Source organism: Cariama cristata, unplaced genomic scaffold (genome assembly GCF_000690535.1).
Source record: "Cariama cristata isolate BGI_N322 unplaced genomic scaffold, ASM69053v1 scaffold17523, whole genome shotgun sequence".
NCBI lineage: Eukaryota > Metazoa > Chordata > Aves > Cariamiformes > Cariamidae > Cariama > Cariama cristata.
In genome coordinates this window covers 4,188-23,154 of record NW_009609134.1, presented here as the reverse complement: position 1 = coordinate 23,154, position 18,967 = coordinate 4,188, and the positions used below count along the sequence as shown (strand labels likewise).

Genomic DNA, 18,967 nt, shown 5'->3' with positions numbered 1-18,967 from the left:
TTTGGGAGGGGAATGAAAGGAAGGGTCAGTATGGAGGATTCTCAGATTTTTAAGAAGAATTTTTTTAGGAAAGAAAGAGGAAGGCCACACAGTTCACTGAGTCACATTGTTCAAGTGAAGAAGTCTCTCTCAGATTTATCTGGGCTGTTAATATCCAGCATGTGCTGGCAGAACAGATTGGGACTGTAAAGCGCAAACCAAGGATTCTGTTTGCGTCTCCCCGCTCAGTTGGAAATGTGTCCTATGGAGGATGCTTTTATACAGCCTTATTCCTGTGACGGGAGAAACTGCAGTTATACGAAATTTGCTTTTTTTTTTTTTTCCTCTTCCTTCCCAGTTTCCTGTCCTGCCCAGCTTGCTGAGTAGTTAATGCAGAAGATAAAGAGGGTTCGTCTGGAAAACGAGACTGCAGGAAGTTGGAGAAGGTATGTGTCCCAGTTACTCCCAGGGCCTTTATTGACCTTTAGGTTGTGTGGGACAGAGCAATAAGCACTTCTTGGAGTGAATGAGGCTTCTGAAGAATCCCAAGTATATAATTCTGCCCGGGGAGCTCTGTGTCAGGATCTGTGGGTCAGGAAGTGACTCAGGAAGATAACTTGTTTCACTGACTTCCAATTCCAAGCCTTACAATTTTTTTTTTCCCTGTGCTGATGTCCCACCTGTGCTTGCTTGTTGTCTTCAGACTAACGCATTCCCCCTGAAGGAGGGCTTGGTGGATGTATGCCTGATCCATCTAACCTGGCCAGACAGGGCAGAAAAAGCATGAAAAAGACCTCCAAGGGATAGTTAGATGTTTTTGGGAGTGGAGTTAGCAGTGCTTCTGCAGCAACACGGAATCATCTAAATCAGTGCATCAGCGTGAGGACTGTAAGGAACAGTGGTTTCCCAGTAAGGTGTAAATCTCAGGTGCACTACATTGATGCCAAAGTTTCAAGACCATCTAAGAATAAGATGGTTAAAATTTGTGTCTTGATCCAACTCACCTTTGAATAATTTAATCCCAAAATTCACTCTGCAATTTCAGTTAGATCTAAGTTACTCGTTATACTTGTTTTCTTACGTATGTGTTGTTGCCCAATACTTGCTACATTTTGTCCAAGAGATGGCTGTAGCAACAGATGAAACAATTGGATTTTTGTTTTTACTCCGCATCATGTCAGGACCTAAGTTTTGTGAGACTCCACCACACTCCAGCTATGATAGCGGTATTTCCCAACACTTCCATGTAACTTTGTGTGATAGCTACTTTGCTTATCCTGCTACTCCTCTCTGTTCTAGTGTCAAAATCACCAGGATGAGAACAGTACCAAGCTAAAAGTTGTGCCTTTCACTTCCCTAGTGAATCAAAAAATGATGGCAATATAGTTTGGAAGGGACTCCAGCCTCCAGTTCAATTTGGGACAGTTATCAGTATTACATTTGGGTGCTGTTTTGAGCCCTTAAAAGTGCAACTTTCCCTAGTGAGGAGTCAAGCTGGCTAAGTAAGACAGTTTCACTGGCTGAGTGAGAGTAACCTAAGGGTCAGGCCAAAGCCAGATTCTTTTAATTGACTGACTTGACCTGTGGTGGGATTGGGTTGAGAGAATTGTACCCAGTTTATGGGGTTTTGTGGTCTTCCTGTCATGTGTTTCTGACAGTCAAAACTTCTGCATTCGGATGTGATTTTAGTTGCTGTAATGGAGACCCTGGATATAGGCAGTAGAGGCCACAGACACACTCGCAGTCTTAGAACATCCCGTCACGTTCTCTTTTGTGGTTTTACTTGGGCTTCCTGCCCGGCTTTGATTGGAAAATACTCTTCTTTATTCATTTTCTGTGGATTTACTGCTGGGCAGTAGGTACCAGGAGTACCTACAGATTTATTTCAGGAGCTTGTTCTTGTGGTGTTATTCACATATTTTGTACAATTTAGGGACTTAACAGTTTGAAGATATGGTTATATTTACAGCCCTTGTACCATGTGCCTGTAGTTTAAGGAAGTCCAGATGTACTTTGGTTTAGGTTTGCTGATCTCCTGCCATAATTGCGTAAGATGTCAAACTAGGTGAGAACTTCATTTTCGAGAGTTTGTTAGAAGGTGCAAGCTGGTGGGGAATCCTCAAGGAACACTCGGGATTCTCCTGAAAAATGGTCGAAAATGGGCAGAGGCGAGTGTTTTCTTGTGGTGATACAAATAACCATCCTTCTGCTTTCCCCTGAGCCTTTTCGCTGGGAGAAAGAACTCATTTTGCATCTTACTGAGGCTGAAGTCTTTGAGATTTGGTTTATGTGTAATTCTTGCTTAATCCTTAAGTATGACAGCTACATCTTCAGAAGCTGTTCTCCTGTCAGAATGCAGGTCACTGTCCCAAACGACAGGCAGCATTCAAGAAAAATTTAATTTGAAAATGTAAAGCTTGGGACTGCTGAGGACAAGGCCTTTTTTGGTGTAATCCTTAGTCACTGGTTTGCTGTCTTGATGCTGTGTCAAAGGTAGCGATTCTGTCTCCATGGAGCAAACTTCTCCAGGCTAATTTCTTCAGTAAACTGAAGTTCTTTTGCAATTCTTTGTGACATTCTCCCACGTATCCCCAAAACAACTAAAATGTCCTCATGGAGGGAAATCCAGCTTCTTGAATGGGGTAACAAAAACTGGTTTCCCTAGTCCAAAGCTTATTCCTGCTTTGCAATAGATAACATCATTGACCTTGGGCAAGTCTGTTAGTCCACCTCTCCTCAAATTAACAGTTGCTGTAGTTGCATGTGGAGGTGTTTTTTGTAGACTCTCCTTCAATAACTGCTAGCTTGGAAATGTATGAGGAATGTGTGCCACGTTTTGCAGGATATGACCACGGTCTGTTACTGCTGTCTTCTTTCTGTTAGCAAAGACAGTTGCACTGTTTTCTTCCTGTTTTGCCATCTCTCCTACTTCATTCCTGGCTGCAATAGCTCTTCAGGTAAGTGAGGTGCTGTGCTTGGGCTTAAATCTCTCTCTCCAAGTGATGAGCAGGCTTTCCTTTGGGACAGGAAGGGGACTTCACTTTTGTGGTCTTCCAGGGCAGAAATTTATGTGCCTTTACAATAGGTCATAGCTTTGATGACTTATCCATCCAAATTCCTGGGGTGGTTTTCCTTTGAGTCAAGCTGATTGTTTTCTGCACCAGAATCTGCTGCTTGTACTTCCTTTAACAGCTTATTTCTAGAACTAGTCCTGGGAGAGTGAGTCTTTTGAGGTTAGCATCTTCGTTTACAGGACTCAATATGGGATGGGGGGTGGACTTTTCCTTTCAATATGTCAATGTATGTTTAAAATGTAATCTTTGAGTACAGAGAATGCTCATATCTGTAGTTCAAGGAGTGCCTACTCTCTTAAGCTTGTTCCATGCTTAGAGCTTTCTCTAAGCAACAAAATGTGCCTGTTTGATTTTAAGGCTCAATTCTCTCCCTCAACTCCTCCCTCAGTTTTTTGTCCAGTTCTGAAGGGGAAGAGAGGATGACTGCAGTGGACGCGTTATCAGACAGCTCTGAAGTGGTCGAGATGGAGGATGTGCCTTCCCAATTCCAGGTGCAAAAGCATTCTTGGGATGGGCTGCGTGACATTATTCACAGCAGCAGGAAGTATTCAGGCATGATAGTGAACAAAGCTCCCCATGATTTCCAGTTTGTCCGGAAAACAGAAGAGTCCAGCCCGCACTCTCATCGTCTTTATTACCTGGGTAAGCCAGCATGCCAGACACCGGGTGTGAATATGTTACGGGAGAGTTTCCAATCCAAACAGGCAAGGAAAAGGGTGGGAAGTATCCCCGTTTATGAGATGGGGGAACTGAGATTAAGTAACATTGCTCCCTTCCAGGCTTTGCTATAGATTGAGTGTGCAAACCTTGAGCAGAGACCTCTCCAGTCCCAAACAAGCTCTTTAACCACAGCCTTTCTGCTTAGCGACAAGGGGAAGTGTTGGCTAGCCAGACCTACCTCATGATGGAGCTGTAAATGCAGCGTCCTTTCGCAACACAGGTCAGTCCAGATGATGAGGCAAGAGGAGGGATGGACATCAAATTCAGGACTATCTTGTGCCTCTATAGCTTAGGAGAAATGGGATTTACTTGATTGATCAACCAGACTGACTTTGCAAGGAATTTGCTGTCCATAATGACTATAATTTTTTATATGCATAAAAAAATATATAAATATTATTTTATTATTTGCTCCCTATAGTACCATGTAGGTAGAACACTTTCAAGGGGGGGAGTTTGGGTGGGAATAAACTATTAATGGTATTCGCAGGGAAATATCTTCTTCCTTACAGTAGGATTGAAAGACAGCAGAACACTGTGTTGTACAGGTCCCTCATTATAGTTGGAGCCACAATGTAATTAGTGACCGAGTGGTTGGATTTTAGTAACTGGATGATTTCGTGGTTGTTAACATGGGAGCTTTATAGACTATAAAGAGTTTGTTATGCTTTGGGGCATGAGCTGATCGTTACTGGGCCAGTAAAGAAATTGCCTAATGTGCAACTCCATACAGTGACTGGTTTCCTGAAGTGACCTTTTTTTTTCTCTTCTGAGTTGTTGAGTTTAGGTCACTGTAGGAGATAGGATGCTGGATTTGAGGGACTGATTTATTTTGTCATTAAGCAGTCCCTGTGTGTCAGTAACTTGATTTGTTCTAGTTCCTCATATATTCTTATGACACAAGTGCGCTCCTGTAAAGGGCAGTATCCAGACTTAGCATATTTTTCTTGTTGAGTCTGAACAGTGAGACTTGATTTAAAGCTGAATGTATTTCAAGGCCAAGTTGACTTTGATACAGTTTTTAATCTGGATGACTAAAGAACTAAGGATCTAAGTGGCTAATTTAAACAAATTTTAATGTTGTTCTTGTATGCAATGACAACCAGACCAGCTACTGGCTGGTTGATGTTCTCCACGGGTGTGACTGTGATAGGAGCCATCAGGAATGAAGATACACAAGTGTCTTTTCAGTGTTCTCTTCCTTAGGGAAATGTGCAGAGCATAAAGCAGATTGATCAATCATTTAAGATCACTATCTGCCAGGTAATACTTAAGATCGATATCTGCCAGGTAATACTGCGGTACCTCTTCTCAGGCGTTCCTAATACAGGGTAAACACTGGTTCTTTCTTTTGCCATAATGAGCATCTTTTGAGTTGAATACTGTGTGCTGTTAAATACTCAGAACCCATTTCAGCAGTTCATAAGTGTTTAACTTCAGCATGCTATTACTCTCCCAACATTAAGTAATATTTTCTAGTTTTTACCTGAATATTGTTAGTGGCTGTATGCCAAGGAGTAGGATGAAGACTTCTGAAGAAGTTTACTGTAGGGATTGAATACTTTTCTTCACTTGGGAGCAAAGTATAATGTCTTTTGGGGAGGAAGGCAGTATTTTTCTTGTAAATGCTGATTGATTGTAGTCAGCCTGAGGTCATTGTAGAAAGTACTAATAGAAGGGGAAAGGAAGTCCAGGTCACAGTCACGTGAGTGTTAAATATGTATATATGTAGTAATTTGTTCCTATCTGCGTGTTTTTTCTGTTTGGACATCTTAAATCATTCCTGGGCTGTCCCCATAGAATTTTATGTTGTATCATGGCAGATGCTGCTTATGTTAAACACCACATGCTCAGCACTTTGGTGTTTCTGTATCTCTGAGGATTATATGCTCACATATTGCATTGCTTCCTGAGCGCTTATTAATATTTCAGTTTTAATTTTAAGTAACTGTACTGCTGGCTTAACTGGCTCAGAAATCTTTCTGTTCTGCCCAGAACATGTGCAGAGTAGGCAATATCAGGGCACATTTCCTGTACAAAATTCTGATCTAGGGAGTCTCTACAGCATACGTAGAGGGCAAGTTCATGATCTTTGATTTTGTTGAAACTGCCAAAATCGTGTGTCAGGATATTTTATTTTCCATGGTTGTTTTGGAAATTGAATGAAGGCCAGTAGCTTATTTGATAACCGCAGTCAAAGGCTTATGTAAAATGACGTGGTCTTTTGACTATGGAGTATACTGTTCCACATTTGCCTGGGCTCTCTGGAGCTTCCAGGCTTTTTCTTCCCCTCTTGCAGGCTGCTGCGCTGGCCTGAATGAGATCCCTGTAGCAAATTTCTGGCTGAGAAATGTGGAGAGTAATGTTGAGTCACCCATTCAGGGAGTGGCTTTTTTAGAGTGGATCTAGGCCATGGGTTGAACAGTCCACAGAGAGGAAAGTTGGATGTGACCAGTTCTGAAGAGGTTGTTTAGTGTTAAATCTTGCTTAGGGAAATTTCTAAATAAATGAATATCTAAAGTTAAATAATTTAGGTATTATTCTGTGATTGAACTGAGAACTGCTTGGGAATGACAGCTGGTAAGAGCCTCTGGACAGCCCCAACCCCTCTGTGATCAGACTTTTTTTTCAATTTGCTCTTAGTCGTCTTTGTCCTGGCTAACTAATCTTAGGTAGGACGATGCTTTTGTCCTCCTGATAGGAATGCCGTATGGTAGCCGAGAGAATTCCCTTCTTTACTCAGAGATTCCCAAAAAGGTACGGAAGGAGGCCTTGCTACTCTTGTCATGGAAACAGATGCTGGATCACTTTCAGGTAAGCCGAAGCGTGAGAAGCCTGGGTTGACAGTGCTGGGGAAAACTGGCTGATGTTGTGGGGCTGGAAGGGTGGGTACTACTCTGCTGAACAGTAGAGATAATAGCGTGGCAGCGTGTAAGACAAGGAGAATGGTATTGGTAGGAATGTAGTATCGAGAATTGCTTTGCTCCGTAATACAAGCTAGTCACTTCTGTGTGGAATGAAGCTGGGAGTGAGCATGAAACAGCAGTTGATGTGGCAAGCAAAGGGCTGACCTAGCAAAGAGAACGCTGTAAACTAGCCTGTAGTCTACCTCAAATTATATGCAATCAGAACAGCGCACCTTTCTTCTGGGTTACTTGTCTGGGCTCTGGCCATGTTTGTTGATGTGCTCGGTGGAATGCCTGTCTGTTATCTTTCCTGCTTTTAAGGAAGTCAGGAGAGTTGAATTTAAACTGCTCCTTCTGCCCTACGCTCTACTGCAAGTGAATCAGAATGGGAGTGAATTCTCCCCTCCCTGATTTCAGTATCTTAATGTCCTTTGTCACTAATAGCATTGATGAAGAAGAGAGTGGATGGTGTTGGTCTCTCTTCCTTACTAAAAAGGTTCCCGGCGGAAAAGAATTTAGCTCTCTTGACCCCATTTGGGTTGCTAGTCCTCTTCAGGGTAATTCAAGATCCCCGGAAGAGCTTTTGTTTGCAGTGTCTGACATGGAAACTGTTTGTGAAGGCTGTAGATAATGTCATTAAGTTAATTGGTTACATCTGATTTGCATAAGCAGAGCAAGTGCAGCTGTCCTCTGTTCATGCTGAAGTGCCAACTGCAGAAATGACAGATTCACAATTCATCCCTCATGTAGAGGGAGCTTTGGGGCATGTGGTTGGTTTAGTCCTCCCGGACCACACCTGTAGCCTAGAGTACAGTAGTTATGGACCTGTATGGTAAGACTGCTGGCAGGTTTTGGCTGGTATGTTGTATTTTGGGCATTCACAGACTAGCTGGTGCCAGTCTTGGAGCATTCCTGTTCTGTGAAAGTTTCTCCCCTTGCAGATTCTTTCAGATTCTCCTTTCCTTCAATACTAGGCAACCCCTCATCATGGGATGTATTCTAGAGAAGAGGAACTCTTGAGGGAACGCAAGCGACTTGGTGTCTTTGGTATAACATCTTATGATTTCCACAGTGAGAGTGGCCTATTCCTCTTCCAGGCCAGCAACAGCCTCTTTCATTGTCGAGATGGGGGCAAGAATGGTTTCATGGTGAGTCCACTAGTGATTTTATGAATATCACCTGAAAAGGACTTAACGGTTTTGGTTGGAGATGGCTATACACCTGCATCTGTTTGGTTATGGTCATTCCTCTTATGTCCTGTCAGGGCTATGTTTGCTCTCATTTCGTGGGCTGTACTGTGTCTGTGGTTTAGACCTTCCTTCCTTAGAGTTGGAAGCTGATTTGGTACAGAGCTGTTTGCATGTCTGTTGCTGTAGGTGTCTCCAATGAAGCCTCTGGAGATCAAGACTCAGTGCACAGGGCCACGAATGGATCCCAAGATTTGCCCTGCTGACCCTGCCTTCTTTTCGTTTATTAATAACAATGACCTGTGGGTAGCAAATATTGAGACGGGAGAGGAGAAGCGGATGACATACTGCCATAAAGGTAACTGGTGCTTCTTGCGAGATTCAAAAGGAAATTCCTTCTGACAAATTTGGTCTAGAAGGGCTCCTGTCTTCATGGCTTATTTCTCACAAGTACATTCTTCTTTTGGATCAGGTTTTTCCAAGGAGATGTAAATGCAGTCTCTTCTTTGTTCCTCTCCAGGCTTATCCAATGTTCTTGATGACCCCAAGTCTGCTGGTGTAGCCACTTTTGTCATTCAGGAGGAGTTTGATCGGTTCACGGGCTATTGGTGGTGTCCCACAGCTTCCACAGAAGGTCAGTCAGCGTTCTGCTTATCAAATTCTGATGCTGTAACTGCTGCCGACCCCAGCTACAAATGATATTTTGAGCAAGGTTTTCCTTTGGTCTGGGTTTGGTCTGTTTCTGGGGAGGCCACCTGAAGGAACAAAACACTGAGGGATTATAATTGTGCTCTGAGGAGTATTTGCAGGTGGTCACTAGGAGCTGTGGCTTTACAGGAGATGTATGCTCTGCACCAGAGTGTGCTGCTGCAGTGCTCCAGGCAAGTCAAAAACAGCTGGAAAACACTGTAGCAAATACGCTTACTATCTGTCCTAGGTTCAGAGGATTTAAAAACACTGCGGATCTTATATGAGGAAGTGGATGAGTCAGAGGTGGAGATAATTCATGTTCCTTCACCTGCCTTGGAGGAGAGAAAAACAGACTCCTATCGGTACCCCAGGACAGGTAAGTGAAATATCACGGGGCTGCTAATGCAACTCTTGACTCCTGCTGCAGCAGCAGTGGAATTTGTGCCGTAAACTTTGCATGATTGATCTGGGTACTTACTAGGATGTAGAAGCTGGTTGTAAATGTTGAGCCCTAATTGAGTCTCTGAGCCCAAAATCTGCTGCAAGAAGGGAAAGGGATTTAAAGTTCAGCTTGAATGAAAGGATTGCTGAGAAAATAGAATATATCTGGTGGCCTATCATGGAATACACTTTGAATCCCATCTTTGCTCTCCCTCCTGAGAACATGCACAGCCAACTAGGCAAGGCAAAAGCATACTTTTCCTATACCCAGAATGAATCTTGTGATTACAGTGGTGTTTGCTCACATACATAATTTGATATTTCTACGTTCATACACAGCCATTTTAGTAGGACCAGGGTCAGTTCTTCTCTAGAAGCTGTATTGTGTATGAGCATGGAGTGTTCAAGTTGGTCATCCTGGTATTCTTTCACTCCTTCTCTGCAGGCAGCAAAAACCCCAAGATTACATTGAAACTGGCAGAATTTAAAACAGACAGCAAGGGTAAGGTAAGTGATAACTCAGAATGGGATACTGCACAGGAGGGCTAACTGCTTCTGAAGCTCCCTAGAATTAAGACAAGGTCACTAAGAAATCCTAGATAGGGTTAACCTTTGTTTTCATGCTCTTGTAACACCTGGTTCTATAATGTGTCTGTCCAAGAAACAGAAAAGCTTTAAAATGCTGTGAAGTATTTTTCTGGTGGAGACACAGCTGGGAAAGGGGAGGAAAGAGAGAAGGAGGCTTAGCCTGGTATAACCACATTGTCAATAGTAGGGCAGGAGGGTTGAAGCCCAATCTAATCCTGGGCTTCAGTCCCTGGCTGTGTCCTTTTCTGTGGCTGAATGCCAAAATCATTTTGCTTTGAAGCTTGTTTTTCCCTTCTCTTCCTGCCATTTGTAGAAGGGCTTGCTTCTCCTGGCCTGGCCCTTGCTGATGCCAGTAGTTAAACTTCCTTATTCTCCTGTTTCACTGAGGAGGTGAGGAGGTCTGGTAGCAGTCTGATTTTGATATTGGACCTTCTTTTTGCTGCAGATCGTGTGTGCTCAGGACAAGGAGCTGGTGCAACCATTTGCTGCATTGTTTCCGACTGTGGAGTACATTGCCCGTGCTGGATGGACCCGAGACGGCAAATAGTACATACGTTTTTCTTCCAGATTAGTGCTCCCAAGGGCTTCCCTGGCTGAACTATTGCAGGCCCTCGACATGCTTTGTGTTGTAGTCATGACCTGTTTTTAAAGCCATGAGTGCCAGAAATGGCACATGAATATTTGGCTTCTTCAGTGTTATAACATCCTAAGAGTAGGAATTAATCAAATGTAGACCAGAGTGACAAGCTGTGGGGTTTAACTCACAACCACAAAGTTAAATGACATTGATATATTAAGCAGCCAGTCCTAGGGAATTCTTTTGAGTTGAAGATGTTTAACACAAGTACATTTTTTTTAATGAGAATGTACTGTAAGCAGTTTTATCATTGTTCGTTGGTCCAGTTTGTGATCAATGCCAAATGTATCGTGGGAAAGCAAGCAGTTTGCATGGTGCTAAGTCCTTTGTGCAGTGTGTACAAGGGGAAAGATTGCTCTGTGACCAGTGTGCTCCCATAGCTCGGTTTTGCTCCAAATGTGATACACAGTTTTGTGCTGGCCAGCCTTGCCTGAAGAGTTACAGAATTCACACCAATCTGATTGGCTTGTAATTTTAAAACTCTTAATTTTTTCCCCTCAAAAGCTTGCTTGACTGTTAACTAGTTTCTGTGCAGATCAAGTTAAGGTGACTTAGCAGTCTTTGAAGATTGCATTCTGTAACTCATCATTAATTTTCTGCTCTGCAAACGAAATTCATACAGCTTTACAGAAGGTAATCCCATAGGTGGTTCTTATGTTCTGCACCAGAGCTTATCTAAATGTGCTGAATATATCAGTTCATGAAATCCACAGTCACTGAGATGCTAGGGAGAACTGGCTCTTTTGAAAATCTGTCTTAACGATGAAACTTCCCTTGATGCACTTCCAGGCCTTGGGGTAGCCGCACTATGCAGCGGTGGCTTGCCATCTGTCATGTTGAGAGGCCTGCAGTGCAGCACCACTTCAAATGACTCTCCTTGGAGAGGAACAAGGCTGAGACTGAAGCGACTCCTTCACTTGGCAGTTGTCTTAGGTCTGTGCCTTTCCCTGCTAGTGCAGCGTGCAACGAGGAAACTACAAATGGATCGCTTTAAGAGTGATCACTTCAGCTCGTTAGGAGCTTGCTAGAAAACAAATAGTGCTTCCTGATGGAGGGGCTGTCCGAGGAGGAGTTACATTCTGGAGACAGGGTTCTGTTAACAGTGCTCCCTTGGAATAGACACTCTGGCAAATCTGTCAGACATCTTGTCTGAACGATACCCCTGTGAAATACCAGAGATGTCTGGCAATACATGTTTCTTGGCAAAGCTTCCAGGAGATTAGAAAGCAGCGATGATGAGAAAAGCTTTGCATTCAGATGCCTAAATCCTTTCTGCCAGCGGGGGGAAAAAGGGTTGCATGTTCTGAGTGTTAGAAAGGGACATCTATTTTGTGGTACTGACATTCACCTCCAACTTCTTTCCCCAGTGCCTGGGCTATGTTCCTAGACAGACCTCAGCAGCGGCTGCAGCTAATCCTTTTGCCTCCAGCACTCTTTATTCCAGTCCCAGAAAATGAGGAGCAGCGTGCTGAATTTGCCAAAACTGTGCCAGAAAATGTCCAGCCATTTGTGATCTATGAAGAAACCACTGATGTGTGGATAAATGTAAGAGGCTCGGTGCTGGGAGGAGGACACAGGCTGCCCCTTCTTCCCCCCCAGTTAACCATTTTCATGTTGGCTGTGTATCCAGTTTAGTCCATGCGCGAGCAGACTGCTTTGCTACTCAATAGTGCCAGATTTGTTGTTAATTCAGAGGGTTTGATAAAGCCATGAGAAGGACTCCCATGCCATCAGCACTGGAAGAGATGAGGATCCTGCCATCTCGTTGCAGTTGGAACTGTTCGTTTAATTCTTGCTAACATTCTTGGTGAACGCAGGCACTTTGGACACTGACACTTTTGGATGTAACACTGTCATTCTTTTGGGGGTATTTTATTACAAGATCAAATGGCTTCTTGAAGCATGAGCAACCCTAATCCCTGGAATTTGTTGTACTTTTTTAGGTAGGTAGTGGGCATAGGGGACAGGGAATAAACTTCAGCCTCTAAGATTAAGCATCTTGGTACTGAAATGACAAAGGGGCCTGAAGTTCATAACATGGCATTCCTAAGGGTGTTGAAATAGCAACCACCTGGTGGGACTCACCTAGCTGAAATGCTAGCTCAGAGGCAAGACTGGTGCTGGTTTCAGTGATAGCCATGGAAAGCCCAGAGCACATGGTCTTCTACATGGGCCTAGAGTTTCTTTGTAGTAATAGGAAAGTATGGAATGGCTTTTTCCCACTAGCTGCTCATCTGAGATATATCTCCCCCCTCTCCTTTCCTTTGAAAGCCCAGTAGTTTAGCACTGACTCCCCTGGCTATGTCTCTGCTGTCTCAGTACAAATCACTCGTGAGTCTTTTGCCTTGTGTGACAGGTTCATGATATCTTCTATCCTTTCATCCAACCGGAGGGAGAGGAGGAAGAACTCTGCTTTATCCGAGCCAATGAATGCAAAACAGGGTTCTGTCACCTGTACAGAGTCACAGCGGTCCTAAAGCAAGGCAGCTATGACTGGGTGCAGCCGTACGTCCATAGTGAGGGTAAGAGCTGCACTTTGTCGGCATTTCAGCTTTGGGAGCTCCCTCTCTGATTTGCCTGTGTTGTCTTTTGGGGAAGGCAGTGATTTATTCTCTTGTTATTTCTTCTAGATGATTTCAAATGTCCTATCAAAGAGGAGATTGCCCTGACTGGTGGGGAATGGGAGGTGTTGGCGAGGCATGGATCAAAGGTAGTAGTTATTTTGATTCTCTCTTGCAATGTTACAGCTCTGCATTGTCTGCCCACGGTCCTGGCCTACGCCCTCTGTTACGCCTGGGACCAGCTAGAACTACTTAAGCTTCATTTTGTTTCTCTTTTTATTGCTGCCTCTGCTTTCCCCAGAAGTGCTGTAGTCCAGTGCACATTGAACTGATTGCGTTTTTAATCAGACTTCAGATTGCTCCGTAGGTAAATCCCATGAGTGAGTCAGGCCATAAAAAAGGACACAAGTCTGAGGTTCAAGAGCAACAAAGAACTGTTTTGTGGGGAAGCTTGGGATTGCTGCCTTTGCCGAAGCATTTTAACCCCAGTGAGTGCTTGTGAATTGGAAATATGTCCTAGCACTTAGAGTGAACTCTTGGTCTCTAGCTGATCCATCAGTAGAGCCTTTAGGAAGAGGGCAGCTAGGGAGTATAAAGCCATTTAGAATATGGAGGAACTGTATCTGTTATTGGTTGTAGAATAGCCAGAAATGAATTTTTATTAATCTCATAGAAACCTAGTTCCATTTTTTAACTCTCAGTCTGATCTTTAACGCTCCCAGGTGATTTCTGTCAAAATAAAGACCTTATCTGTTCGTTTCCAATTAATCTGGATTTTCACTTCTCGCTTTTTAAAAGGCCTACAGCTCCATACATTTGGTTTCTGCTGCTTTTCCTCAATCTGCAATTAACCTGCTGTCCCTACCCATGTGGATTCTCACTGTACATGCTGTTGATTTTGGCCACAGCTCTTCCCTGCATGTGTTATGGCTAAAATTGTGTTAGCAGCAATTATTTTGATGCATTTGTTGCTCCACAGGGCTCTACCTGGCTTTTCTGGCCAATTGAGTTGGATATTTTTTTCCCCTTTGCTGTCCACAGTGGTCTTCAAACTGTGGGTTAGCCAGAAATAGCATTTGGGCTTCAGCATTTGGAAACTGTAAGGTGGAAAACAGTTCAGTTAATGTTGCTGGATCAATGCAGTATTTAAAAAGCTGTAGTCCCTATTCCTGCCTGACCAGGTGGTTTTCAGAAGCAGCTTTATCTGGACATTAAAAACATATTTAATGTGGCTTGAAGTTTGGTACTGTTAGAGCTATTAGACCAATCCTTCCACAAATGGGAATTCATTATCATGATTGATGGAAAAAATACATGTATACCCTTACAGTCCAGACATAGGACAGGAAGAATCTTCCTAGTTTCACCTATGGGGAACAGAGCCCAGCTTTTTATGCTCATTAGTAAGCAAATGCTTTGAGTCTCTTAAAAAAAAGCTGAGTGACTGCTTTTTGTTACTTCATTGGGCTAGATGCAGTTCTCCGTAAGTGCTGCGTGTGTGTTCTCTAGTCTATCATATCAACAGGTGTTGTGTACGGTCCCTAATGCCGTGAGCAGTCTGTCATGGTCTATTTGCGTTTTAAGCTGACTCTGCCTGCGGCCAGCCTGTTTGAACTGGCAAAGGAGCAGTAGTTGTCATCCTTCTGTCGCTGAGGCTTCTCTTCTCCACGTAGATCTGGGTCAATGAGACTACGAAGCTGGTGTATTTCCAAGGCACAAAGGACACCCCGTTGGAGCACCACCTCTATGTAGTCAGCTATGAGTCTCCTGGAGAAATTGTGCGACTCACCAGTCCTGGCTTCTCCCACAGCTGTTCAATGAGCCAGGTTTGTTGTTTCTTAGATACAAGACATCCTCATCTCCTGACTGACAGGGATCCTAACTGGGAATGGTAATGAATCATGAGCACTAATGAGTCCTGAGGGTTTTCTTTGTCTTGGTTGCTTGAAGTGTGGGAGCTCTTGTCTGAGAACTGCATGGAGGAGATTAGATGTGGGAAACAAAGGACCTTGTTCCCCTAACTCTTCTCTCTCCCATCTGTAGAACTTTGACATGTTCATCAGCCACTACAGCAGTGTGAGCACTCCACCTTGCGTGCACGTCTACAAGCTCAGTGGCTCCGATGATGACCCACTCCACAAGCAGCCCAAGTTTTGGGCTAGCATGATGGAGGCAGCCAGTAAGTCCCATAGAACGTGTCGAGGCTACGTTATGTCTGTGATCCTCTTCCTGCTAGTGGTAGCCAAAGATGATGGAGGGGGAAGCGGCCCAAGTAACTTCACTCTAAGGGAAAATTAATTGTGTTATCTTGTGGGGGAGATATCTCTAGTGGATAGCTCATCCAGGAAATGGTATATGGGCTTTTAAGATGTTATTTTTTCATGCTTTGAGCAAAAGCAGTGCTCCGGGGTGCAGGGTTTACATGACCATGGTTTTAGGTGTTTCTTTATTCATGATTTGTCTGAAGAGGCAGGGGGGCAAGTATCTGGGATGCAGCGGCTACTTCATTCTAAGGCTGTAGGCTTTAAAGTTTTAGAGACAGCTCACAGCGGCACCTGAACCCTTCCTGCAAATGTTTTCGCCATTTGACCCATCCTTGTTCTTAACCTTCCGCATCTTGCTGTTGGGGCATAGAGTGCCTTGTCTGAGAATACCCACCTGATGATGCTTTCTTGTGTGATCCCTTCACTCTTTGTATGGCCTATTGCCCTATGCAGACAGGTAGAGGCTCTGTGTTTCCCAGCGAGAGGCTTCTCTGAGAGGCATTGCTAAGGCTCGGTGGTTTGGTATTGAAAGAGCCCTGACTAGGGTCAAGTTTGAACAGAATGAGGTTGTTCAGGTGGGGTAGGAGGCAGAGCCTGCTGCCAGTTACTGTATTGCTAGCATCTGAACTTCCTCCTGCAGGTTGTCCCCCAGATTACATCCCACCTGAAATCTTTCACTTCCGCACTCAGTCAGATGTTGAGCTCTACGGAATGGTCTACAAACCTCATGATGTCCAGCCCGGGAAGAAGCATCCCACAGTGCTCTTTGTGTACGGAGGTCCTCAGGTAATCATCCAGATTAACTGCTGGTGTCAGGCATGGGATTGCTGCCTAGGGCAGAGCTTTGTGTAGCTCAGGCATGTATCAAGACTTACACTTTGATTAGCAGTGAGCACTGGACCTCTGTTCTGACCTCTGCTTCAGACCTGAGATGATTTTGCCAGCATTTAGTCTGATTTGCATGGCTCTGGTGGCTCGATTAGTGGCTGCTGTCCAGCTCAGGATCCTCCTACACAGTGGTATAGACAGAGGAAGATACCGGTAAGCAGCTACTCAGCTCTGAAACTTTTCTCCCTTCCTCCTGCAGGTGCAGCTAGTGAATAACTCCTTCAAAGGAATTAAGTACTTACGGCTAAACACGCTAGCATCCCTAGGCTATGCTGTGGTAGTGATTGATGGAAGGGGTTCATGCCAGCGAGGACTCAAATTTGAAGGGGCCCTGAAAAACCAAATGGTAATGTACTACTCTTGTTGATGAATCTCTGCTCATTTGCTCTTTCTAAGGCTGCCTGGCTGCATATTTCCTGTGTGAGTGTTGCTCTTGTCTCTTCTGTCTCAAGTTTCTAGATTTAGAAAGCCACTAACTTGAGCTTCCTTGTTGTCTTTTAGGGTCAGGTGGAGATAGAGGACCAGGTGGAAGGTTTACATTATGTAGCAGAAAAATACGGGTTCATCGACTTGAGTCGGGTAGCCATACATGGCTGGTCATATGGGGGTTTTCTCTCCCTCATGGGTCTTATATGTAAACCCAATGTCTTCAAGGTAAGTCTGGACATGGGGCTGTCATCTTGGGACACTTAGCTCTCAGCTTCTGTAACTCTTGGCATCTGGAGTTAGCTTTTTTCTTGATGTTTCTGATGGACAGGTGAAAATATCCCTCAGTCCTGCCTGCCTGTAGCTCCTGGCTACAGTCCTGCATTCTGCTTCCAGGTTGTACCTGTCTGAGGCTCAATGAGGATGGGGTCATTCCCCCGTGCCTGCCAGTGGAGGACTTAGCCTAGCATCCAATGAGCTAGTTGATGCACTATTCCTAATCCCCTTCCTAAGTCCCCAGTACAATTTCTGGGTAATTCCACCAGTCCTCCTTGAAAAGGGGAAGCATTTAGTGCTGGTATGCAGGAATTTGCCCATGTGACCATAAGAGGAATAGCAGGAGGAGGAATCTGGGTTTTATGTGGGTTTGCTGTAGAAGAATCCTGCTCTGAGCGACGGAACAGTGCAGAGCCTGTTTTTCCTGCTTCTTCAGGAAAACAGGGAACACTTGAACTCTTTAGCATGTGATAATTGAGGCTGTCTCCTGCCACCTATTTGTTTGACAGATTGCTATAGCAGGTGCTCCTGTCACAGTTTGGATGGCATATGACACCGGCTATACTGAGCGGTACATGGATATCCCAGAAAACAACCAGCAAGGTTATGAGGCTGGCTCTGTGGCATTACACGTAGAAAAGCTTCCCAATGAGTGAGTACCACGGGGCTGAGTGATCTGCCAAAAACCTGCTCCCGGGTCCTGCTTGGTGCCACCAGTTGCACCTCTGCTGAATCCCAAAAGAATGGATGGATTCTGATGCCATTTAATTTTAACTCGCCTGGCTGCTCGTTGCCTTCTGCAGCAGGCTGGGGCATTGTACGCCCAGCCCCCCTCTGCCAGGGAGGGGTTGAGGACCACGTCCGTGGCCTTACACTATTCTGGCTGCCTCGGTTTTGGCTTGCCAACTGGCAGCTCTTTGCTCAGACCCACTGTAGGGCTTTTTATGCGGTTTCTCATCCTGTCTCTCCTCCCATCTCCAGGCCAAATCGTTTGCTGATCCTCCATGGCTTTTTGGATGAAAATGTGCACTTTTTTCACACCAACTTCCTGGTATCACAGCTAATCCGGGCTGGAAAACCTTACCAGCTGCAGGTAGGAGGAGCAAGAGTGAAGTGGGAAGGTCCCTTAAGTCTGGAAAGAGACACAGTTTTCTGCTGTATGTTCTGGGGGCGGGAGAAGGTGGAGGCAGATGCTCCCGCATCTTGTTGCCATGTAGATGACAATAAATGCCTGGTTTGACTCCAGGAGGTGGCCGGGAGATGGCACTGTGGCTGTTTCATTGCTGGCAGATGTGGCGGGTATCTAAAAGCATTTGCAAACAAGGCTCCTGCCCTCAGGCCTGGAACTTTCTTTCTCTGCTGAACTGTTGCTGTCTCCCTTGGCTGATGGCAGCAGAGGCCAGCGGACAGCAGCACTCGCCAGCGCTGTGAGGGAGCAGGGCTGGTGCTTTAGACCTTTCCTGGCACCGGTTTGTCCCAATGGAGACTGGGTTGAGGGAAAAGGGCTGACGTGAGGGAGGCTTGTCGATGCAGAATGAGCTGCTCCTGGCTAACTGCCCCGTCTCTCTGCTTCTGCACAGATCTACCCCAACGAGAGACACAGTATTCGGTGCCCTGAGTCAGGAGAGCACTATGAAATCACGCTGCTGCACTTTCTACAAGAATACCTCTGAGAGCACAAGCCTCTGCAAACTGGACACTGACAGCTCACCTTCCCCCTCCTGTGCCCTGCCATTACTGCCTCCCTCGACAGCCGTCTAACCCAGAGCACAAAATGGCTGAGTGCCTGTGGCCGGGCTGGGTGTCCCCCGCCCCGAGTGAGGGGGGAGGGTGGAGGGCACCTTCCCTTTGGACAGTGCCACCTTCTTTCACTTTCCAAGCTGGAGGTCTGCCCCTGCTCGGCTGCTCGTCCTGTTCCTCTCCTCCGGCCTGGCTGTTAATGCTTTTTTTGCTGCTACTCCCTCTATCCTGGGAATCAGTGGACAGTGGTCTGTCTCCCGAGGCTGAGGTTTGTGTCCATCTCTCCCCCATCCTTTTCCCCTTCCACTGCACTTCTGCAGTTCCCATACTCTTACCTGCAAGAACTCAGTGCCTGTGTTGGAAACGGAAGAGCCGAATCAGCAAGCTGCCTTAAGCCAGGAGCGGGAGGGAAGAGAGAACTGCCTATTGTTAAGCCCCAGAGGAGCTGATCTGCTGCTGCTGCTGCTGTGTCCTGGCCGTGCTGCGACAATGTCGAGCCCTGGGATGTGAAGAGAGCTCTACAGAAGCATGCAACACTAGTCTTTTCTATTTTTCAGTTTAATTTTGCAGAGCAGATGGAGGAAGTGGCT

At 45.1% G+C, this 18,967-nt stretch overlaps 1 protein-coding gene across 1 annotated transcript; it reads left to right on the top strand.

Moving 5' to 3' along the window:
• The first annotated feature begins 363 nt into the window (after window positions 1-363).
• On the top strand, window positions 364-18,310 carry DPP9 (dipeptidyl-peptidase 9). Its single transcript, XM_009697429.1, has 20 exons — window positions 364-425; window positions 3,442-3,695; window positions 6,475-6,587; window positions 7,654-7,827; window positions 8,056-8,224; window positions 8,387-8,500; window positions 8,804-8,932; window positions 9,443-9,504; window positions 10,031-10,131; window positions 11,590-11,767; window positions 12,579-12,744; window positions 12,853-12,932; window positions 14,457-14,609; window positions 14,827-14,962; window positions 15,688-15,833; window positions 16,135-16,281; window positions 16,437-16,589; window positions 17,147-17,289; window positions 17,619-17,730; window positions 18,218-18,310. Exons 1-20 carry the CDS (start codon window positions 370-372, stop codon window positions 18,308-18,310), a joined length of 2,679 nt encoding a protein of 892 aa, XP_009695731.1. The 5' UTR covers window positions 364-369.
• The last annotated feature ends 657 nt before the right edge of the window (window positions 18,311-18,967 follow it).

Excerpts from the sequence above, each read along its gene's own strand:
- DPP9 (XM_009697429.1), top strand. The coding sequence starts at position 370 with ATGCAGAAGATAAAGAGGGTTCGTCTGGAAAACGAGACTGCAGGAAGT. Across the intron at positions 8,933-9,442 it reads CTATCGGTACCCCAGGACAG|GCAGCAAAAACCCCAAGATT; the intron begins GTAAGTGAAATA and ends CCTTCTCTGCAG. Across the intron at positions 17,731-18,217 it reads GAAAACCTTACCAGCTGCAG|ATCTACCCCAACGAGAGACA; the intron begins GTAGGAGGAGCA and ends GCTTCTGCACAG.